The 25,655-nt window shown below is 43.2% G+C and overlaps 1 protein-coding gene across 1 annotated transcript in view; it reads left to right on the top strand.

The window, feature by feature from the left end:
• Positions 1 to 25,655, top strand: part of LOC118385715 (relaxin receptor 2-like) — a 297,386-nt gene that overhangs the window by 37,700 nt on the left and 234,031 nt on the right. The window contains exons 2-5 of the mRNA XM_052520430.1: positions 5,392 to 5,541; positions 8,848 to 8,931; positions 9,034 to 9,139; positions 13,231 to 13,302. Of these exons, the coding sequence (XP_052376390.1) occupies positions 5,392 to 5,541; positions 8,848 to 8,931; positions 9,034 to 9,139; positions 13,231 to 13,302 (412 nt within the window). The remainder of the gene's footprint in view (positions 1 to 5,391; positions 5,542 to 8,847; positions 8,932 to 9,033; positions 9,140 to 13,230; positions 13,303 to 25,655) is intronic.

The following is a 25,655-nucleotide window of genomic DNA, read 5'->3' as shown; positions in this document are numbered from 1 at the left end:
AAGTTCACCAGTCCCTCCTGTAGCAAAGCACCCACACAACATGATGCTGCCACCACTGTGCTTCACGGTTGGGATGGTGTTCTTCGACTTGCAAGCCTCCCCTACTTTCCTCCAAACATAACGATGGTCATTATTGCCAAACAGTTCTATTTTTGTTTCATCAGACCACATTTCTCCAAAAAAATATGATCTTTGTCCCCATGTGCAGTTGCAATCCGTAGTCTGACTTTTTTATGGCATTTTTTGGGGATGCCACGGTATCCTTAACTTCTTGGTGACAGGGGGCAGTATTTTCACATCTGGATGAAATGTATGCCCAAATTCAACTGCCTGCTACTCATCCACAGAAGATAAGATATGCATAGTATTAGTAGATTTGGAAGGAAAACACTCTGAAGTTTCTAAAACTGTTTAAATCATATCTGTGTGTATAACAGAACTTATGTAGCAGGCGAAACCCCGAGGACAAACCATTCAGATTTTCTTTTGAGGTCACTCTCTTTTCAATGTGGTTTCATTGGGAATCCAGATTTCTAAGGGACCTTCTTGCAGTTCCTACCGCTTCCACTGGGTGTCAACAGTCTTTAGAAATTGGTTGAGGTTTTTCCTTTGTGTAATGAAGAAGTAGCCCTGTTCAGAACGAGGGTCCCTTGTAGTGTACTGTTAGAGGTGCGTGACCAGAAAGCTTCAGTTTGTTTTCCTCCTGTATTGAACACAGATCATCCCGTATTCAATTTTATTGATTATTTACGTTAAACAATACCTAAAGTTGTATTATAAAATTAGTTTGAAATGTTTTGGCAAAGTTTACAGGTAACCTTTGAGATATTTTGTAGTCACGTTGCGCAAGTTGGAACCGGTGTTTTTCTGGAACAAACGCGCCAAATAAATGGACATTTTGGATATATATCAACGGAATGAATCAAACAAAAGGACCATTTGTGATGTTTATGGGACATATTGGAGTTCCAACAAATAAAATCGTCAAAGATAAGGCATGAATTATATTTTTATTTCTGCGTTTTGTGTCACGCCTCAGGGTTGAAATATGTTTTCTCTCTTTGTTTACAGAGGTGCTATCCTCCGATAATAGCATTGTTTGCTTTCGACGAAAAGCCTTTTTGAAATCTGACATGTTGGCTGGATTCACAACAAGTGTAGCTTTAATGTGCTATCTTGCATGTGTGATTTCATGAAAGTTTGATTTTTATAGTAATTTAATTGAATTTGGTGCTCTGTATTTTCCCTGGCTTTTGGCCAGGTGGGACACTAGCGTGGATGGGCTGAACGATGCTGGACGATGCTGAATGGATGTAGACAAAGAAGAGCTCTCCAGTAAGTTTACCAAAACATTCGAGGACCATTTTCACAAAAGTGGGGGGAGAAGAATCTTAACTGTAGTTTATGATATACCATTTTGTAGCTCTGAGTCTGTACTTTTTTCCAATGTAAAAAAAAAATTACATTTGAGAGAGAGAGAGTGAGAGAGATAGAAAGAGATAGAAAGAGAGAGAGAGAGAGATAGAAAGAGAGAGAGAGAGATAGAAAGAGAGAGAGATAGAAAGAGAGAGAGAGATAGAAAGAGAGAGAGAGAGAGAGAGAGAGAGAGAGAGAGAGAGAGAGAGAGAGAGAGAGAGAAAGAAAGAGAGAAAGAGAGAAAGAGAGAGAAAGAGAGAGAAAGAGAGAGAGAAAGAGAAAGAAAGAGAGAGAGGAGAGAGAGAGAGAGAGAAAGAGAGAGAGAAGAAAGAGAGAGAAAGAGAGAGAGAGAGAGAGAGAGAGAGAGAAGAGAGAGAGAGAGAGAGAGAGAGAGAGAGAGAGAGAGAGAGAGAGAGAGAGAGAGAAAGAGAGAGTGAGAGAGAGAGAGAGAGAGAGAGAGAGAGAGAGAGAGAGAGAGAGAGAGAAGAGAGAGAGAGAGAGAGAGAGAGAGAGAGAGAGAGAGAGAGAGAGAAAGAAAGAGAGAGAGAAAGAGAGAAAGAGAGAAAGAGAGATTAGAAAGAGAGTGGGAGAGAGATAGAAAGAGAGAGAAAGAAAGAGAGAGAGAGAGAGAGAGAGATAGAAAGAGAGAGAGAGAGATAGAAAGAGAGAGAGAGAGAGAGAGAGAGAAGAGAGAGAGAGAAAGAGAGAGAGAGAGAGAGAGAGAGAGAGAGACATTTCTAAAGGACGTGATCACAGGCTGAGCAACAAGAGCTTATGATTCAGATTCCTATGTTTGTCCATGTCTCTCCAACCGTCAAATTTCGAAGTTGCTCCAAAGGTCAAATTTCTAAGTTGCTCCAAAGGTCAAATTTCGAGGTGTTTTGGACACCCTGGGTTGCTCTGTTGCTGTCACTGTTGTCTTGCGGCTGGATTAGGCATTCATTCCGAATGGTTACATTTTAACAGTTACGTTTTTGGATAGGGTTAAAACATTACGTTTAGGCATTGATTCCAAATGGTTAAATTAAGGGTTTGAGATAGGTACTCGTTTTTTTATTTTTTTTATTTGCTATTTACTGAAATTGAACAAGCAACACCGATTTGCGTCCATCCACCTCCCCCATCCGCTGACTTACTTACATAAGCTTACTTGATAGTAATAGCGCTAACGTTTGTGCCTAGTGTCCGGTTGTGAAAGGATGTCCTGACATCCTGGGTACCTGGACAGATGTGGGATTTCGAGGTGGATCTAGAGCGATTTGGCTGGGATGAGCGTGCAGTTGAATACCTTTATCAGAATAATAAAGCTATGACGCCCGAGATGAGAAAGACGTTTGACCTTAAGAAAGCCTCTTTGTGCCTATTGCAATTAAAATTGTCCAGAGTACGAACATAAGGAAATAATTTTGCTAAACCATCATAATACGCTATAATCACCCACACAGATTATCTCAATTGCACCATCATTCCCTCCCTCCCTTCCCTCCCACCCTCCCTGTTTAGTCAGTAGAGTGGCAGGATCACACTGTTCTGTTGACAGGGGTTATGAGGAGGGAGAGGTGTGTGTGTGTGTGTGTGTGTGTGTGTGTGTGTGTGTGTGTGTGTGTGTGTGTGTGTGTGTGTGTGTGTGTGTGTGTGTGTGTGTGTGTGTGTGTGTGTGTGCGTGCGTGCGTGCGTGCGTGCGTGCGTGCGTGCGTGCGTGCGTGCGTGCGTGCGTGCGTGCGTGCGCGTGTGTCATACAGCCAAAATCTCCTCGTCTTAACAAATCCTGCCAGAACAGGACTCCCCTCAGTTTTGGACGGTTATGTTCAGGAACCCATTTACCAGGATTCTGTACCTCCCATGGCATGAATAATTATTTTCACTTTTTGCAATGTAAAAATTTGAATAAAAGCAATCAGAGTTAATTCAAGTAGACTCCTGTGTAATTCTCCTGACTGCCCCTTAAAATACGTAATGTGAAAAGTGCCTGATATTCTATGAATGAATACATGTTATGCTGGCCTGGGTTCGTGGTTTGGGCAACATTGTAGCCTATATAGACCAACGTGTGGCCATTGCTGTGGTGAGAGAGAGAAGCGTGCCTGTATCTTTCACAGAATTGGAATGGGATTCGCTGTCTGTTCAGAAATAAATGCAATAATTCAGAATACTACGCCAGGAGTATGACTATAATTTAGCCACAGACGATCGATAGTTTCTCTATATTTCAAAATCAATCGCGGGAAAACAAAGGTTGTAAAAAAAAAAAAAAAGGATCCTGCTGAAAGGACAATACTAATCTGCCCGTAGGATACCAAGTAATCAACTTTCAAAATATAACTAAAATATATACTAGTTTGGCACGAGCGTATCGAGCCATTGCAGGTGAGGGAACTGAGAATCAATGGGGGAATCAGTGATACTGAACATCTTTTTAGGACTTCGTCCTCATATTGTACAATATGTGTGTCTCCACACACCTCGGCCTGGACTACTGATGGATTCAAGACGAGGCTGTTGTTATTGATCTCAGATTCTCTGTTTGTCCGTGTCAAAGTAGCCCTAGCCTGTCACTTCGATCATTTTTGAGGTATTAAACAATATTCTTCTAAAATCTCCAATCATCTACATTTATGTAGAATTGCATGAAATACGTTTATAGAATACACTTTTTTTCCAAACCCATGACAACAGAAAATGTTCCCCCATTTGTGAAACTTCTGCAAGTGCCTCTACTCTACTGCTCTATGCCAGTGCGCAAAACTATGATAAAGCTTGGTCCTCAGTGCCAGTTTCCTCTGGGCCAGTTTCCTCTGGGCCAGTTTCCCTTTATTATAAAGTTGATTTATTTTCATGCGTTCCGGTACCTCAGAACCCCCCCACTTCTCCGGTACCTCAGAGCCCCCCACTTCTCCGGTACTTCAGAGCCCCCCACTTCTCCGGTACCTCAGAGCCCCCACTTCTCTGGTACCTCAGAGCCCCCACTTCTCCGGTACCAAAGAGCCCCCCACTTCTCCGGTACCTCAGAGCCCCCCACTTCTCCGGTACCTCAGAGCCCCCACTTCTCTGGTACCTCAGAGCCCCCACTTCTCCGGTACCTCAGAGCCCCCACTTCTCCGGTACCTCAGAGCCCCCACTTCTCCGGTACCTCAGAGCCCCCACTTATCCGGTACCTCAGAGCCCCCACTTCTCCGGTACCTCAGAGCACCCCACTTCTCCGGTACCTCAGAGCCCCCCACTTCTCCGGTACCTCAGAGCCTCCCACTTCTCCGGTACCTCAGAGCCCCCCAATTCTCCGGTACCTCAGAACCCCCAATTCTCTTCTACTTCCGAGCACCCCAATTCTCTTGTACCTCAGAGCACCCCACTTCTCCGGTACCTCAGAGCCCCCCACTTCTCCGGTAGCTCAGAGCCCCCCACTTCTCTGGTAGCTCAGAGCCCCCCACTTCTCCGGTACCTCAGAGCCCCCCACTTCTCCGGTACCTCAGAGCCCCCCACTTCTCCGGTACCTCAGAGCCCCCCACTTCTCCGGTACCTCAGAGCCCCCCACTTCGCCTGTACCTCAGAACCCCCCACTTCTCCAGCTCACTTTTTGTTCTGGCACCTCCCGATTTACAAATTAAGCCTTGGTCTTAACAAGGCACTCATGAAGCCAGAGCCCGGTTGAGAGTGGGGAGGTTGGGAGCTGAGAGTACAAAGCCACTAGAGGTTTTCATTATTATGATTATTATTTGATTACACCTTCAGCTGTTTTTTGTAATAGGTAATTTATAGCACTGCTGTTGAATGGGAATGGACAAAGGGACTATGGATACAGTAGGCTGTAATAAGGAGTTAGTGGTTAGTGCGTCAGCAGTAGTTTGTTGGAGTGAAAGTAGCTTTCTTTCTTTCTTTGTTTTTGTCTATTCATTTCTTTAAATGTGCTAAAAATGTCACTCTCTATCTCCTCTCTCTCTCCCTCCTTCCCCTCGTCTTCCTATCTCCTCCCTCCAGCTGCAGCAATGGTGTCCAGCAGGGTGTCAGTAGAGAGCAGTTGTCCTCTGGGCCAGTTTCCCTGTGGTAATGTGACAGTGTGTCTACACCAGGCTCTACAGTGTAATGGACATAGAGACTGTCCCAATGGAGCCGACGAGGACAACTGTGGTGAGAGAGTATTGTATGACTGACTACTGCCTTCCTGAGACCCAGAAATCACCCCAGATCCAGAAATGCCTCTGTCACATGTTACATTGCTTTCAGAAAGTATTCATATCCCTTTGACTTCCAAATGTTGCTGTGTTACAGCCTGAATTCAACATGGATTAAATGTATTTCTTTTCTCACCCATCTACAAACAATACCCCATAATGACATCACAATACCCCATAATGACATCACAATACCCCATAATGACATCACAATACCCCATAATGACATCACAATACCCCATAATGACATCACAATACCCCATAATGACATCACAATACCCCATAATGACATCACAATACCCCATAATGACATCACAATACCCCATAATGACATCACAATACCCCATAATGACATCACAATACCCCATAATGACATCATAATACCCCATAATGACATCACAATACCCCATAATGACATCACAATACCCCATAATGACATCACAATACCCCATAATTAAATATTTATGATTTGCTGTTGTTGCTGTTGTGAAAATGAATTGAAAATGAAGTACATAAGTATCTATTTACATAAGTATTCACACCCCTGAGTCAATACTTTGTAGAAGCACCTTTGGCAGCGATTACAGCTGGACTGTAAAAATATAAAGGCTCAGAACACCATGATTGTGTTGTGAAACCAGGACAAGTAATGCACCTAAGCTGAGATCTGGTGTTTGGAGGGTGTTTTGAATGGAAACCCAATGTGTTCTAATACACACAAAGTTTTTTTAAAGAGAATATAAGTACTCTGAAACACCCAAAATGGTTAATTCAATCTAAATGTGTTTTTTTGAAATAAGTGTTGTGAAAAAAAAAAACGTTTTGGAGGGTCTCAGTGTATAAAACAGCATCAAAACACTGAAATAATGATTTGGCATACTGTCACTCATTGATCTGATGTCACTGAGCACAACAGTAGACATGTTACTCAGTAAGATGTTACAAGAACCAGTCACATTGAAACTACAAGAGGACAACATGCTTGCTTCAAGCACAATTCAAAGGATAGCTCTATTATTGCCTCCTCTAATAACCCTCATTTCAGCAGTGGTGTGAAGCACTTAAGTAAAAATACTTGAACTTACTACTTAAGTAGTTTTTTGGGGTATTTGTACTTTAATTTACTATTAATATTTTTCACAACTTTTACTTTTACTCCACTACATTCCTAAAGAAAATTATGTACTTTTTACTCGATACATTTTCCTTGACACCCAAAAGTACTCGTTACGTTTAGAATGCTTAGCAGGACAGGAAAATTGTCTAATTCACACACTTATCAAGAGAACATCCCCGGGTCATCCCTACTGCCTCTGATCTGGCAGACTCACTAAACACAAATGTAAATGATGTCTGAGTGTTGAACTGTACACCTGGCTGTCCGTAAATAAAAAAAACATGTAATCTGAGGGACACCTAGTCACTTGTACAACTGAATGCATCTTCCACATTTAACCCAACCCCTCTGAGTCGAAGAGGTGAAGGGGGCTGCATTAATTAACATCCACAGCACATGGAGAACAGTGGATTAACTGCCTTGCTCAGAGACAGAACAACAGAATGTAACTTTGCCGGCTAGGGGATTTGATCCAGCAACCTTTAGGTTACCTACCTGCCGCCTGGTTTGCTTAATATAAGGAATATTAAATTATTTATACTTTTACCATTGATACTTAAGTACATTTACATTAAATACTTTTAGACTTTTACACAAGTAGTATTTTACTGGGTGACTTTCACTTTTACCTGAGTCATTTTCTTTTAAGGTATCTTTACTTTTACTCAAGTATGAAAATTGAGTTGAAATTATTTGTGAATCACACAGACTGGACAATTAAACCGCAGCTCAAATATTGTATATGGGACAATAAAACAAAGTTTTGTTCTACATGGATTATCAGCACCGTCCACTCAGAGACAAAATTACAAATATTATGAGGCCTATTTTCCATTTGTTGAACCAATTGAAAACTAATTCAGATGCAATTGTACTGATAAACAGACCAACTTTCAACCATGAAGACTAAAACATGAGCATTTAAAAGCCATAGATTTATGGAGGGCGTCCTATCAGATTTCCAAGATGTAGAAACATTTAAAACTTTTTAGGGAGTTGGTTCCGCTGTCGGGATCAAATCAGCGGAAATTTCAAGAGCGCCACGTATAGTTTTTGATAAAAATCAAACTTTCATTAAAACACACATACAAGGTACTGAATTAAAGCTACACTCGTTGTGAATCTAGCCACCGAGTCAGATTTGTAAAATGCTTTTCGGCGAAAGCATGAGAAGCTATTATCTGATAGCATGCACCCCCAAAGTACTGGAACGTCATCTAAAACGACAGATTTTGCGGTAGCCGGCGCTACCCAAAACGCAGAAATATAATATAAAACATTCATTACCTTTGACGAGCTTCTTTCTTGGCACTCCTATATATCCCATAAACATCACAATTGGGTCTTTTTCCCGATTAAATCCGTCATTGTATAGCCAAAATGACGTTTTCTGAAGACCGGTCTGATCCAGGAATATTCCCTTTTACAAGACGCAACGTCACTTTTTAAAATGACAAAAGTTGCCTATATACTTTTACAAAACACTTCAAACTGCTTTTAGAAACCAACTTTAGGTATTAATAAACGTTAATAATCTATACAATTCATCACGGGGCGATCTGTATTCGATAGCAGCTAGTCTTGAAGTCAGCGGCCATCTTTTCCATTTTAATAACATCCTGTTGAGAGACTGAAACAGGAAAGGGTAAAACGTCATACAACCAAGGATTAAGTCTGCTCGAAATGCCAGCACTGGCGACATCGTGTGGAAGCTGTAGGCGTTTACAGTACAGCTTCATGTATTTGCAGTCGCCTTAAACAATACAGTGACTGGCGGATTAATATATTTTTTATGTTTTTGGAGAACAGTTTTTCGAGGTATTTTTAGTCCTAAACACGTTGTGTTATAGCCACAGACACAATTCAACCAGTTTTAGAGACTTCAGAGTGTTTTCTATACACACATACTTATCATTTGCATATACTATATTCCTGGCATGAGTAGCAGGACTTTGAAATGTTGCGCGATTTTTAACAAAATAATGATAATGCACCCCAGATTATTTTATATTCTGAAGAATTTGAGATTGTGAATCCATTAGGAGAGCCCAGGAAGAAACACAACATCCCCGCCTTTCAGTGTTAATGTGCTAGCTAGGTGTTATATGGTGTAATAGTACATAACTGATGTTTATGTGTCTGTAGGAGACAACAGCGGATGGGCGGACATCTTTGATCGAACCATCAGGAAGGTCCAACCACAGGTCCTACCGTTACCAGAAGACTGCTGTAAGTGTGTGGGTGTGTTTGTGTGTGTGTGTGTGTTGGTGTAGATCTGCAGTATTATTGTATCTGTGTGTAGTTGTGTATTACTTGTGTATTGTTGTGTAGTCTTGCAGCAGTACCCACAGCGTTGTGACTGTATCAAGACAGAGCTGGAGTGTGTGGAAGTCAACCTACATGACGTTCCTCAAGTCTCCACCAATGTCACCTGGCTGTAAGTACCTCTCTCCATGTGCGTGTGTGTGTGTGTGTGTGTGTGTGTGTGTGTGTGTGTGTGTGTGTGTGTGTGTGTGTGTGTGTGTGTGTGTGTGTGTGTGTGTGTGTGTGTGTGTGTGTCATGTGCCATGTGCTTGTGCTTATATGTGGGTCTGTGTTAACAAGGTTTCATTACAGTCCCAGAGTAGAAATGTGGTTGGTTTGGTGCTGACAACACACACACACACACACACACACACACACACACACACACACACACACACACACACACACACACACACACACACACACACACACACACACACACACACACACACACACACACACACACACAGGCAGTGAATCAGTCAGGTAAATTCAGAGAATTCACTTGACTAGATTCCCCTCTTCAGATGAGATGATGGTGTAACAGCAGTAGTTTATTTCCTGTGAAATTACAAGTGGTGACAGACACTAAAGTCTCAGACCATCACTCTAACGTAACATAAAACAAATACACACATAAAAATACAGTGCAAATTATATATATATAAAAAAAAACAGAAATAATACCATATTTACGTAAGTATTCAGACGCTTTGCTATGAGACTCAAAATGGAGCTCAGGTGGGATCCTGTTTCCATTGATCATCCTTGAGATGTTTCTACAACTTAATTGGTATAACACCTGCTTCCGCTCTCCCTCTCTGGCGCTCGAGGGCAGCTAGGCTGCACACCTGTCACCATCATTACGCGCAGCAGAGCTCATTGGACTCACCTGGACTCCTCCCCTTTGTTGATTCTATAACTGTTTGTTCCCTGTATCTGCATTAATATTATGTGTTCATGTCCAGATGCTGTCCTGTTCCATGTCTGTTGCTAATTAAACGTTCACTCCCTGTACTTGCTTCCCGTCTACCAACGTCGATTCTTACAGCTAACACCACTATACGAAGCATCAGGGAGGTTTTTGTTTTTTGTATTTTGGTTGGTGACGTCAGGTCCGAATGCCTTCACTGATGGAACCCGGGGGTGCCTCAGCTAGCTCGTTGGGCTTCCACGCCTTAGCTGGCTCGAGAGGTCTTCTTTCCCCGATTGGGTCGGCAGGCTCCCATCACACATCATGCCTCAGCCTGCTTGTCGGGCTCCTACGCCTCAGCTCGGCTTATCAGGCACTCGTCCCACGTCATGCCTCAGCCGGTTCATCGGGATCCCGCGCCTTAGCCGGCTCGCCAACCTCCCATGCCTCAGCTGGATCGTCAGGCTCCCATGCTGCTGCCAGCTTGTTGGGCTTCTATGCCCCCAGCCGGCTTGTCCAGCGCCCATGCCTCGGCTGGCGCGTCAGGTTTGCCCAGGTGGGACCCCGGGTGGCGCCCCTAGAGGGTACTGTCACGCCTGCTCCCGCTCTCCCTCTCTGGCGCTCGAGGGCGCCAGGTTGCATCTCATTACGCACACCTGTCACCATCATTACGTGCAGCAGCACTCATTGGACTCACCTGGACTCCTACCCTTTGTTGCCACGTCTACAAATGTCTATTCCCCCGTTTGTTCCCTGTATCTGCATTAATGTTATGTGTTCATGTCCAGATGCTGTCCTGTCCTCTTCCATGTCTGTTCCTAATTAAATGTTCACTATAACTGTACTTGCTTCCCGTCTACCAGCATTGATCCTTACAGATTGCAGCCCACCTGTGGTAAATTCAATTGATTGGACATGATGTGGAAAGTAAAAAAATCTGTCTCTATAAGGTCCCATAGTTGACCGTGCATGCAAAATGTCATAGCAAAAACCTTGAGGTCGAAGGAATTGTCCGTAGAGCTCCGAGACATGATTTTGTAGATCAGGGGAAGGGTACCAAATGTCTGCAGCATTGAAGGTCCCCAAGAACACAATGGCCTCCATCATTCTTAAATGGAAGAAGTGTGGAACCACCAAGACTCTTCCTAGAACTGGCCACCCGGCCAAACTGAGCAATCGGGGAAGAAGGGCCTTGTTCAAGGAGGTGACCAAGAACCCGATGGTCATTCTGACAGAACTCCGGAGTTCCTCTGTGGAGGTGGGAGAACCTTCCAGAAGGATAACCATCTTTGCAGCTTTCCATCAATCAGGCCTTTATGGTAGAGTGGCCAGACAGAAGCCACTAATCAGTAAAAGGCACATGACAGCCTGCTTGGAGTTTGCCAAAAGGCACCTAAAGGACTTTCAGACCATGAGAAACAAGATTCTCTGGTCTGATGAAACCAAGATTGAACTCTTTGGCCTGAATGCAAAGCCTGACGTCTGCAGGAAACCTGGCACCATCCCTATGATGAAGCATGGTGTTGGCAGAATTATGCTGTGGGGATGTTTTTCAGTGGCAGGGACTGGGTGACGAATTGTCCTTGAGTGGCCGAGCCAGAGCCCGGACTAGAACCCAATCCAACATCTCTGGAGAGACCTGAAAATAGCTGTGCAGCGACACTCCCAACCTGACAGAGCTTGAGACGATCTGCAAAGAAGAATGGGAGAAACTCCCCAAATACAGGTGTATGATGGTCAGAACTGGTACCAGAACCACGTAGGTCCCCTAAACAGGTGACTACATGTAATTAAACTAATACAATTTCTCAGCTCCCTCCCCTTTGTTTTGGGGGTCTGTGAAACTTCTATGTCGAAGAATTGAAAAGCTCAGTTCTGGTGACTTTTTAGGACATAATATCCAAAATAACATTATGCGGACAGCTTCTAAAATATAATTTCCACCTCCAGAAATTAGCCCAATAATATATTGGTAAAATTATTAATTACAATTATTTCATAGCCTATGCATGATCCATATTATCAGGTATGCTATTACTGTAGCAATAAGCATTATCACCTGTAGCCCAACTGATGCAGCATTGTGTCTATAAATAAATAGGCTGAAGCCTGGGGTTGCCTATCTGCATTTATCCTATTGGGCTAATCATTAGCCAGGTCACAAATGAACTTTTAACTGTACGAAAATATAAACACTACGTGTAAAGTGTTGGTCCCATGTTTCACGAACTGAAATATATATCCCAGAAATGTTCCATAATCACAAAAGGCTGAAGACAATAAAAGGCCACTCTAAAATGTGCAGTTTTGTCTCACAACACAATGCCACAGATGTCTCAAGTTGAGGGGGCTTGCAATTGGCATGCTGACTGCAGGAATGTCCACCAGAGCTGTTGCCAGAGAATTGAAAAGTGATTTATCTACCATAAGGTGCCTCCAACGTAGTTGTAGAGGATTTGGCAGTACGTCCATCCAAATGTGAACTGTTCTAGCATCTTCAAAGTGCGCCTCGGCAGCAAAAGTTTTGCATTTTCCATATTTTTTCAATGATTTTGCCGTGGTGCAGCGCCACAGCTAAATGATTTTCAGCAGAAACACTGCTGTGGATGCTACCATGATTATGGATAATCCTGAATGAATCATGAATAATGACGAGTGAGAAAATGTTGAAAACGGTCAAAGATCATACCCCCAAGACATACTCCCCTACTATTTGTAATAGTGAGAGGTTAGTATGTCTTGGGGGAATGATCTTTGACCCTTTGCAACTTTTTCACTCATTATTCACGATTCAAACGGAATTATCTGTAATCATGGTAGCATCCACATTCATTTAGAAGTGTTTAGAAACATATTCTGTTCCTATTTTACAATCAAATTTCTCCAAAATGACACAATACATAATTTACCATTACTTTCTATTGGGCACAAAGAAACTCTGAAACACAACCAAAACAAACAGCAAATGGATCCAACCAGTTTGTAGAGTGACAAGCTTAAGGTAATTGCGTGCTAGGAATATGGAACCAAATACTAAACTTTTGACTACTATATTTATATTTATAAGAATCTTTAGGCATGTCAATCATTTTGAGAGAAAAACAAGGGCTCATCTGCTGTTCCAGCTCAGCTCTAATTATATAATATATCACATTCATCTCACAGAATAGAGGATCTCATCAAGGCTGATGGATTGGATTTTCAAGTAGCATTATGGATGTGTGTGTCTGTGTGTGCGTGCACGCATCCGTGCATGTGTGTGTGTGTGTGTCCCGTGTAACCATAGTAACGGGGCAGTGTTCCTGTTGCAGGTCTCTGAAGAGTAACGAGATAAAGAGACTGTCGGACAACATCTTCTCCAAATACACACACCTGCAGAGACTGTGAGTACCATTACTATACCTTAATGAAAATATACTAAACGGGGATACCTTGTCAGTTATAGAACTGAATGTCTTCAACTGAAATGTGTCTTCTGCATCAGAGAGGTGAGGTCTTCTGGATCAGAGAAGTGCGGGGGGCTGGCTTAAATCAACATCCACCGCACCCAGGGAACAGTGGTTTAACTGCTTCACGGAGGACAACAGATTTTTACCTGGTCAGCACTGGGATTTGATCTAGCAAAATGTTGGTTACTCGCCTAACGCTCTAACCGCTAGGCTACCTAACCATACCACATTATAGTAAACCACAGCATACTATACTATATTATACTAAACCATACCACGCCATACTAAACCATAACAAACCATACCATACCAAACCATACTAAACCATACCATACCATACTGTACTATACTATACTATACTATACTATACTAAACCATAACAAACCATACCATACCAAACCATACTAAACCATACCATACTGTACTATACTATACTATACTATACTATACTAAACCATAACAAACCATACCATACCATACCATACTAAACCATACCATACCATACTATACTATACTATACTATACTATACTATACTATACTATACTATACTATACTAAACCATAACAAACCATACCATACTATACTAAACCATACTATACCATACCATACTATACAGTGCCTTGCAATGTCACGTCCTGACCTTAGTTCCTTTTTATGTCTCTATTTTAGTTTGGCCAGGATGTGAGTTGGGGTGGGTATTCTATGTTTTGTTCTAGGTTTTGTATTTCTGCTTTTGGCCTGGTATGGTTCCCAATCAGAGGCAGCTGTCAATCATTGTCTCTGATTGAGAACCATACTTAGGCAGCCTGTTTTCCCACTATGATTTGTGGGTAGTTGTTTTCTGTCTCTGTGTCTGCACCAGACAGAACTGTTTCGTTTTCGTTCGTTCTCTTGTTATTTTGTTTTGTGTTCAGTTTAAATAAATATTTTAACATGGACACGTACCACGCTGCATATTGGTCCGATCCTTCCTACTCCTCCTCAGAAGAGAAGGAAAACCGTTACAGAACTACCCACCACCAAAGGACCAAGCAGCGTGGTAACCAGGTGCAGTGTGCCCTATGCCTGCTCTCCGCCCGTGCCGGGCGAATGTGGACATTGAGCCTAAGGGAGAGGTGCGAGTGGTATGCACCAGATCTCCAGTGCTCACCCACAGCCCGGTTCAACCTGTGCCTGCACTCTGGAGGGTCCGGGCTAAAGTGGTCATCCAGCCTGGAGGAGTGGTGCCAAGGCTGCACACCAGAGCTCCAGTGCTCCCCCACAGCCCGGTCCATCCGGTGCCTCCTCCACGCACCAGGCCTTCTGTAGGTCTCCCCAGCCTGGTGGGTCCTGTGGCAGCACCACGCACCAGGCTGTCTCTCTGTCTCCTCCCTCCAGGTTCTCCCACCTATCCGGCGCTTCCGGAGTCTCCCTCCTGTCCGGAGCTGCCGGAGCCGCCCTCCAGTCAGGAGCTGCCGGAGCCGCCCGTCAGTCAGGAGCTGCCAGAACCGCCCGCCAGTCAGGAGCTGCCGGAGTCGCCCTTCACTACGGCGCGTCCAGAGTCTCCCGACCTGTCCGGCGCTGACGGAGTCTCCCGTCTATTCGAGGCCCCCTGCAAGGGTCCCCAGTCTGAGGTCGGCAGCGAGGGTCGTGGCTCCAAAGGCGCCACTTAAGTGGGCCAAGACTATGGTGGAGTGAGGTCCATGTCCCGCGCCAGAGCCGCCACCGCGGACAGATGCTCACCCAGACCCGCCCCTATGGGTTTAGGTTTTGTGGCCGGAGTCCACACCTTTGGGGGGGGGGGGTACTGTCACGTCCTGACCTCAGTTCCTTTTTTATGTCTCTATTTTAGTTTGGTCAGGGCGTGAGTTGGTGTGGGCATTCTGTTTTGTTCTAGGTTTTGTATTTCTGCTTTTGGCCTGGTATGGTTCCCAATCAGAGGCAGCTGTCAATCGTTGTCTCTGATTGAGAACCATACTTAGGCAGCCTGTTTTCCCACTATGGGTTGTGGGGAGTTGTTTTCTGTCTCGGTGTCTGCACCAGACAGAATTGTTTCGTTTTCATTCGTTCTCCTGTTATTTTGTTTTTTGTTCATATTAACATGGACACGTACCACGCTGTATATTGGTCCGATCCTTCCTACTCCTCCTCAGAAGAGAAGTAAAACCGTTACATGCATAAGTATTCACCCCACTTAGCATTTTTCCTATTTTGTTGCATTACAACCTGTAATTTAAATAGATTTTTATTTGGATTTCATGTAATGGACATACACAAAATAGTCCAAATTGGTGAAGTGAAAAAAATAATAACGGAAAATTGGTGCGTGCATGTATTCACCCCCTTTGCTATGAAGCCCCTAAAAAAGATCTGGTGTAAGATCTTATCTAAATAAGACAAAGTCCACCTGTGTGCAATCTAAGTGTCACATGATCTGTCACATGATCTCAGTATATATACACACCTGTTCTGAAAGGCCCCAGAGTCTGCAACACCACTAAGCAAGGGGCTCCACCAAGCAAGCGGCACCATGAAGACCGAGATCTCCAAACAGGCCAGGGACAAAGTTGTGGAGAAGTGCAGATCAGGGTTGGGTTATAAAAAAATATCTGAAACTTTGAACATCCCACGGAGAACCATTAATTAAATCCATAATAAAAAAATGGAAAGAATATGGCAACACAACAAATCTCCCAAGAGAGGGCCGCCCACCAAAATTCACAGACCAGACAAGGAGGGCATTAATCAGAGACCAAAGATAACCCTGAAGTTGCTGCAAAGCTCCACAGCGGAGATTGGAGTATCTGTCCATAGGATCACTTTAAGACATACACCCCACAGAGCTGGGCTTTACGGAACATTGGCCATAAAAAAAAACATTTGGTGTTCGCCAAAAGGCATGTGGGAGACGACCCAAACATATGGAAGAAGGTACTCTGGTTAGATGAGACAAAAATGTAGCTTTTTGGCCATCAAAGAAAACGCTATGTCTGGTGCAAACCCATCACCTCTCATCACCCCGAGAACACCATCCCCACAGTGAAGCATGGATGTTTTTCATCGGCAGGGACTGGGAAACTGGCAGGGACTGGGAAACTGGTCCCTCATACTATCATGGTCACCTAATCACCCTCAGCTTACAATTGGCTCATTCATCCCCCTCCTCTCCCCTGTAACTATTCCCCAGGTTGTTGCTGTAAATGAGAATGTGTTCTCAGTCAACTTATCTGGTAAAAAAATTAATACCTTACTATATAATACCATACTGTTTGACAATGTCTTCTCCACCTGCAGAGACTATGAATTATAAACAATATGAAGTTTGACTAGATATATTGTCAATATTATGCATTTGCATGAACATGTATTTAGTTCATGTATCATAGTTGACTAGTTATAATCCTGTTAGGAACACTGTCATATCTTGTTTGAAGTGTCGAACTGAGTTTGAACCATGGTGATATGTACACCTGCAACACTGTTATCCCACTGAGCTAAAGACTGGTTCACTAGGCATTAACTAACACCAGGAGCTAGTGTTCATGTCATTACGCAAGGCATAGTGCACCAGGTAAATTGGCAAGAAATACAGTCACATATACAAGTCATTGAGCAGACACAGTTATCCAGAGTTGTGAGTGCATACATGTTTTCATACTGGTCCCCTGTAGGAATCAAACCCACAACCCTGGCGTTGGAAGCGCTACGCTCTACCCAACTGAGCTACAAGGGACCACCTGGGGAACAATGTCTGCATGTGAGAGGACTGAATGGTTGAATGAATAAGTGGGGAAAGCGTTACAATTACAGAACACATGTTATTTGCATAAAACACTAATGTGGAAATGTGTGTAGAAATGAGTTTGGGTCCCATTACTTTCACAGCAGCCGCAGCAGCTGAACACTTACCAGAGTTGTACAGTGACTGTGTAATTTGCGTAATCCATCACTTTATAATGCATTCAGCCTTTTAGCATGTGTCCCCAATAGCAGCCTGTTCCCTATAAAGTGCACTACTTTAGACCAGAGCCCTGTTGCTTACATAGTGCACCCTATTCCTTACATAGTGCACTACTGTAGACCAGAGCCCTATTTCCTACATAGTGCACTACTTTAGACTAGAGCCCTATTCCCTACATAGTGCACTTCTTTTGACCAGAGCTCTATGGGTCCTGGTAAAAAAAACAAACACTATGTAGGGAACAGGGTGCCATACCGACGTAATGATTTGCAGGGAAATTACATATCTTGTTGAAAAAATATGTCTATCTACAGGGATAACTTGAAAGGTTAATGAAATAATTGAAATAAAAAGATGTGATTATTTATTAGCCTAGTTAGTAGTTATAAGTATGTAGGCACATCATGTGAATTAGGCCTTGTGAAATTATTGTGAAAAGTACAAGAGCTACTGTTGACAACAGACTTTCAGCATGCTTATAGGGAAGGACACTCAACATACACAGCACTTACACAAATGATTCATGACTGGCTAAGTGAAATTGATGATCAAATTATTGTGGGGGCTGTCTTGTTAGACTTCCGTGCAGCTTTTGACATTATCAATCATAGTCTGCTGCTGGAAAAACGCATGTGTTAAGCCTTTACACCCCCTGCTATGATGTGGATAAAGAGTTACTTGTCTAACAGAACACAGAGGGTGTTCTTTAATGGAAGCCTCAAACATAATACAGGTAGAATCAGGAACTCCTCAGGGTAGCTGTTTAGGCCCCTTGCTTTTTTAAATTTTTACTAATGACATGCCACTTACTTTGAGTAAAGCATGAATTGCTTTAATTGCATGAATATATGCAAATTAATCAACACTATACACGCCAGCTACTACAGCGACTGAAATGACTGCAACACTTAACAAAGAACTGCAGTTCGCTTCAGAGTGGGTGGCAAGGAATAAGTTATCCCTAAATATTTCTAAAACTAAAAGCATTGTATTTGGGACAAAACATTCACTAAACCCTAAACCTCAACTAAATATCGTAATAAATAATGTGGAACTTGAGCATGTTGAGATTACTAAACTGATTGGAGTAACCCTAGATTGTAAACGGTCATGGTCAAAAAATGTTGATGCAGTAGTAGCTAAGATGGGGAGAAGTCTGTCGATAATAAAGCGATGCTCTGCCTTCTTAACACTATCAACAAGGCAGGTCCTACAGGCCCTAGTTTTGTCACACCTTGACTACTGTTCATTTGTGTGGTCAGGTGCCACAAAAAATAATTTAGGAACATTTAAATTATCTCCGAACAGGGCAGCATGGCTGAATACTATACTATGCCATACTATACCATACTTTACCATAACATACCATGCTTTACCATACTATACCACACTATACCATAACATACCATACAATAGCATACCATACTATACCATAACATACTATACTATCTGACATGACATTGTCTTCTCCACATACACACACCTGCCGAGACTGTGTGTTCTAAACAATTTGAAACTGGACTTGTGAGAGTAGGTGGACTGGACTGGAATAGGTTGGACTGGACTGGAATAGGTTGGACTGGACTGGAGTAGGTTGGAATGGACTGGAATAGGTTGGAATGGACTGGAGTAGGTTGGAATGGACTGGAATAGGTTGGAATGGACTGGAGTAGGTTGGACTGGACTGGTCTGGAGTAGGTTGGACTGGACTGGAATAGGTTGGACTGGACTGGAGTAGGTTGGAATGGACTGGAATAGGTTGGAATGGACTGGAGTAGGTTGGACTGGACTGGAATAGGTTGGACTGGACTGGAGTAGGTTGGACTGGACTGGAATAGGTTGGACTGGACTGGAGTAGGTTGGACTGGACTGGAGTAGGTTGGACTGGACTGGAGTAGGTTGGACTGGACTGGAATAGGTTGGACTGGACTGGAGTAGGTTGGAATGGACTGGACTGGGTTAAACTCGATTTATTGTCAATATTATACATTTGCATAAAAATGTATTTAGTTCATGTATCATAGTTGACTAGTTATAATCCTGTTAGGAACACTGTCATATCTTGTTAGAAGTGTAGAACTGAGTTTGAACCATGGTGATATGTACACCTGCAACACTGTTATCCCACTGAGCTAAAAACTGGTTCACTAGGCATTAACTAACACCAGGAGCTAGTGTTCATGTCATTACGCAAGGCATAGTGCACCAGGTAAATTGGCAAGAAATACAGTCACATGTACAAGTCATTGAGCAGACACAGTTATCCAGAGTGATTTAGAGTTGTGAGTGCATACATGTTTTCATACTGGTCCCCTGTAGGAATCAAACCCACAACCCTGGCGTTGGAAGCGCTACGCTCTACCCAACCGAGCTACAAGGGACCACCTGGGGAACAATGTCTGCATGTGAGAGGACTGAATGGTTGAATGAATAAGTGGGGAAAGCGTTACAATTACAGAACACATATTATTTGCATAAAACACTAATGTGGAAATGTGTGTAGAAATGAGTTTGGGTCCCATTACTTTCACAGCAGCCGCAGCAGCTGAACACTTACCAGAGTTGTACAGTGACTGTGTAATTTGGGTAATCCATCACTTTATACTGCATTCAGCCTTTTAGCTTGCGTCCCAAATGGCAGCCTGTTCCCTATATAGTGCACTACTTTAGACCAGAGCCCTATTCTCTACATAGTGCACACTATTCCATACATAGTGCACCCTATTCCCTACATAGTGCACACTATTCCATACATAGTGCACCCTATTCCCTACATAGTGCACACTATTCCATACATAGTGCACCCTATTCCATACATAGTGCACACTATTCCCTACATAGTGCACACTATTCCATACATAGTGCACCCTATTCCCTACATAGTGCACTACTTTTGACCAGAGCTCTATGGGTCCTGGTAAAAAAAATAATGCGCTGTGTAGGGAACAGGGTTTTAGGATGATGTTAAGACACTGCCAAGACAAGTGAAATCAGCTCATAAAGGTTTATCTCAGTTTGAGGTACCACAAAGGAGAGATAGTGATGACGCTGATTGATATTACTGCAAATGATGGGGATTAACTTTGATGAGGCATCGCCAGCTGTGAACCCAATTGTGCGCTTCAGTCAACCACGGTGAACGTAACTGTATATCAAATGTTGCATTGTTAAAAGGCTTGATATAATTTTTTGTCTGACATGATCGCTTGGCCTACTCTTAATTCTTCCATAATATGTTGGCATGAATACAGATGTAGGATCTTAATTTGATCACTCTTTTGTTGCTGTAAATTTTGAGCAAATTTTACTTTTTTTAAAAAGCTTCTAAAGTTTGTAATTTCCACTTTGAAATTTCAGATTTTATTTGCCCTATTATAATCCAAATAATAATTCACATTTCCTGTTGCTGCAGGATTATTTTCCTGCTGGTCCTAAATATCTGTTGACTAGGCGTGACTCTTATGACTAAAGAGGCTTCATGTGTAGCTTCTATTTTTACCCATAAGAGGAGGAGTAAAACGTCTCTGTTCTCAGCACGTATGAGGAGGAGTAAAACGTCTCTGTTCTCAGCACGTATGAGGAGGAGTAAAACATCTCTGTTCTCAGCACGTATGAGGAGGAGTAAAACGTCTCTGTTCTCAGCACGTATGAGGAGGAGTAAAACATCTTTGTTCTCAGCACGTATGAGGAGGAGTAAAACGTCTCTGTTCTCAGCACGTATGAGGAGGAGTAAAACGTCTCTGTTCTCAGCACGTAAAACATCTTTCAGAGGAGGAGTAAAACGTCTCTGTTCTCAGCACGTATGAGGAAGAGTAAAATGTCTCTGTTCTCAGCACGTATGAGGAGGAGTAAAACGTCTCTGTTCTCAGCACGTATGAGGAGGAGTAAAACATCTCTGTTCTCAGCACGTATGAGGAGGAGTAAAACGTCTCTGTTCTCAGCACGTATGAGGAGGAGTAAAACGTCTCTGTTCTCAGCACGTATGAGGAGGAGTAAAACGTCTCTGTTCTCAGCACGTATGAGGAGGAGTAAAACGTCTCTGTTCTCAGCACGTATGAGGAGGAGTAAAACGTCTCTGTTCTCAGCACGTATGAGGAGGAGTAAACGTCTCTGTTCTCAGCACGTATGAGGAGGAGTAAACGTCTCTGTTCTCAGCACGTATGAGGAGGAGTAAAACATCTCTGTTCTCAGCACGTATGAGGAGGAGTAAAACATCTCTGTTCTCAGCACGTATGAGGAGGAGTAAAACATCTCTGTTCTCAGCACGTATGAGGAGGAGTAAAACGTCTCTGTTCTCAGCACGTATGAGGAGGAGCACGTATGAGGAGGAGTAAAACATCTCTGTTCTCAGCACGTATGAGGAGGAGTAAGACGTCTCTGTTCTCAGCACGTATGAGGAGGAGTAAAACGTCTCTGTTCTCAGCACGTATGAGGAGGAGTAAAACATCTCTGTTCTCAGCACGTATGAGGAGGAGTAAAACGTCTCTGTTCTCAGCACGTATGAGGAGGAGTAAAACGTCTCTGTTCTCAGCACGTATGAGGAGGAGTAAAACGTTCTCTGTTCTCAGCACGTATGAGGAGGAGTAAAACGTCTCTGTTCTCAGCACGTATGAGGAGGAGTAAAACGTCTCTGTTCTCAGCACGTATGAGGAGGAGTAAAACATCTCTGTTCTCAGCACGTATGAGGAGGAGTAAAACGTCTCTGTTCTCAGCACGTATGATGAGGAGTCTCTGTTCTCAGCACGTATGAAACGTCTCTGTTCTCAGCACGTATGAGGAGGAGTAAAACGTCTCTGTTCTCAGCACGTATGAGGAGGAGTAAAACGTCTCTGTTCTCAGCACGTATGAGGAGGAGTAAAACGTCTCTGTTCTCAGCACGTATGAGGAGGAGTTAAACATCTCTGTTCTCAGCACGTATGAGGAGGAGTAAAACATCTCTGTTCTCAGCACGTATGAGGTGGAGTAAAACGTCTCTGTTCTCAGCACGTATGAGGAGGAGTAAAACATCTCTGTTCTCAGCACGTATGAGGAGGAGTAAAACGTCTCTGTTCTCAGCACGTATGAGGAGGAGTAAAACGTCTCTGTTCTCAGCACGTATGAGGAGGAGTAAAACGTCTCTGTTCTCAGCACGTATGAGGAGGAGTAAAACGTCTCTGTTCTCAGCACGTATGAGGAGGAGTAAAACGTCTCTGTTCTCAGCACGTATGAGGAGGAGTAAAACGTCTCTGTTCTCAGCACGTATGAGGAGGAGTAAAACGTCTCTGTTCTCAGCACGTATGAGGAGGAGTAAAACGTCTCTGTTCTCAGCACGTATGAGGAGGAGTAAAACGTCTCTGTTCTCAGCACGTATGAGGAGGAGTAAAACGTCTCTGTTCTCAGCACGTATGAGGAGGAGTAAAACGTCTCTGTTCTCAGCACGTATGAGGAGGAGTAAAACGTCTCTGTTCTCAGCACGTATGAGGAGGAGTAAAACGTCTCTGTTCTCAGCACGTATGAGGAGGAGTAAAACGTCTCTGTTCTCAGCACGTATGAGGAGGAGTAAAACGTCTCTGTTCTCAGCACGTATGAGGAGGAGTAAAACATCTCTGTTCTCAGCACGTATGAGGAGGAGTAAAACGTCTCTGTTCTCAGCACGTATGAGGAGGAGTAAAACATCTTTGTTCTCAGCACGTATGAGGAGGAGTAAAACGTATTTCAGCACGTATGAGGAGGAGTAAAACGTCTCTGTTCTCAGCACGTATGAGGAGGAGTAAAACATCTCTGTTCTCAGCACGTATGAGGAGGAGTAAAACGTCTCTGTTCTCAGCACGTATGAGGAGGAGTAAAACGTCTCTGTTCTCAGCACGTATGAGGAGGAGTAAAACGTCTCTGTTCTCAGCACGTATGAGGAGGAGTAAAACGTCTCTGTTCTCAGCACGTATGAGGAGGAGTAAAACGTCTCTGTTCTCAGCACGTATGAGGAGGAGTAAAACCTCTCTGATCTCAGCACGTATGAGGAGGAGTAAAACATCTTTCAGCACGTATGAGGAGGAGTAAAACGTCTCTGTTCTCAGCACGTATGAGGAGGAGTAAAACGTCTCTGTTCTCAGCACGTATGAGGAGGAGTAAAACGTCTCTGTTCTCAGCACGTATGAGGAGGAGTAAAACGTCTCTGTTCTCAGCACGTATGAGGTGGAGTAAAACGTCTCTGTTCTCACCACGTATGAGGAGGAGTAAAACGTCTCTGTTCTCAGCACGTATGAGGAGGAGTAAAACGTCTCTGTTCTCAGCACGTATGAGGACGTATGAGTAAAACGTCTCTGTTCTCAGCACGTATGAGGAGGAGTAAAACGTCTCTGTTTTCAGCACGTATGAGGAGGAGTCAGACGTATGAAAACATCTCTGTTCTCAGCACGTATGAGGAGGAGTAAAACGTCTCTGTTCTCAGCACGTATGAGGAGGAGTAAAACGTCTCTGTTCTCAGCACGTATGAGGAGTAAAACGTCTCTGTTCTCAGCACGTATGAGGAGTAAAACGTCTCTGTTCTCAGCACGTATGAGGAGGAGTAAAACGTCTCTGTTCTCAGCACGTATGAGGAGGAGTAAAACGTCTCTGTTCTCAGCACGTATGAGGAAGAGTAAAACGTCTCTGTTCTCAGCACGTATGAGGAGGAGTAAAACCTCTCTGTTCGTATGAGGAAAACGACAAATTGTCTTCTCTGATACGATTTGTGGATACGGCCCGGACTTCCTTGCCACTTAGACACAATCAGAGAGGTGTGATTAGGCAGAGCTCTACACTTGCAAGTGCGCGCACACACACACACCCTACACACCACACACACACACCCTACACACCACACACACACACACATACAGCTCCCACACACACACACCCCACACACACAGAGAGATGTGATTAGGCACACACCACACAGACACACACCACACACACACACATCACACACTCCACACATCACACACTCCACACACACACACTCCACACACACACAGAGATGTGATTAGGCACACACCACACAGACACACACCACACAGACACACACCACACACACACACACACACCATTCACAGACTACTCCTTTTTTTTCACCTTTATTTAACCAGGTAGGCTAGTTGAGAACCAGTTCTCATTTACAACTGCGACCTGGCCAAGATAAAGCATAGCAGTGTGAACAGACAACAACACAGAGTTACACATGGAGTAAACAATTAACAAGTCAATAACACAGTAGAAAAAAAGAAAAAGAGTCTATATACATTGTGTGCAAAAGGCATGAGGAGGTAGGCGAATAATTACAATTTTCCAGATGAACACTGGAGTGATAAATGATCAGATGGTCATGTGCAGGTAGAGATACTGGTGTGCAAAAGAGCAAAAACGTAAATAAATAAAAACAGTATAGGGATGAGGTAGGTAAATTGGGTGGGCTATTTACCGATGGACTATGTACAGCTGCAGCGATCGGTTAGCTGCTCAGATAGCTGATGTTTGAAATTGGTGAGGGAGATAAAAGTCTCCAACTTCAGCGATTTTTGCAATTCGTTCCAGTCACAGGCAACATAGAACTGGAAGGAAAGGCGGCCACATGAGGTGTTGGCTTTAGGGATGATCAGTGAGATACACGGGTGGGTGTTTCCATCGTGACCAGTGAACTGAGATAAGGCGGAGCTTTACCTAGCATGGACTTGTAGATGACCTGGAGCCAGTGGGTCTGGCGACGAATATGTAGCGAGGGCCAGCCGACTAGAGCATACAGGTCGCGGTGGTGGGTGGTATAAGGTGCTTTAGTAACAAAATGGATGGCACTGTGATAAACTGCATCCAGTTTGCAGAGTGTTGGAAGTCATTTTGTAGATGACATCGCTTTACACCACATTCAGAAAGTATTCATACACCTTGACTTATTCCACATTTTGTTGTGTTACAGCCTGAATTCAAAATGCATTAAATACTTTTTAAAATCTCACCCATCTACAATATCATAATATAATATATAATATAATATAATATATAATAAATATAATAAAAACATTTTTTTAATTTAAATGGTATAATACAGAAATATCAAATGTACATAAGTGTTCACACCCCTGAGTCAATACTTTGTAGAATCACCTTTGACAGTGATTACAGGCGTGAGTCTTTTTGGGTAAGTATCTAAGACTTTTCAACACATGGATTGCGCAACATTCACCCGTTATTATTTTCAATTTTTTTTTAAAACTCAAATTGGTTGTTGATATATTTCTAGACAACCATGTTCAGGTATTGACGTAGATTTTCAAGTAGATTTAATTGAAGACTGTAACTCAACCACTTCACTGTTTTCTCTCTTCTTGGTAAGCA

This window comes from Oncorhynchus keta, chromosome 6 (genome assembly GCF_023373465.1).
Source record: "Oncorhynchus keta strain PuntledgeMale-10-30-2019 chromosome 6, Oket_V2, whole genome shotgun sequence".
Classification (NCBI taxonomy): Eukaryota; Metazoa; Chordata; class Actinopteri; order Salmoniformes; family Salmonidae; genus Oncorhynchus; species Oncorhynchus keta.
This window is presented reverse-complemented; position numbering and strand designations above follow the sequence as displayed.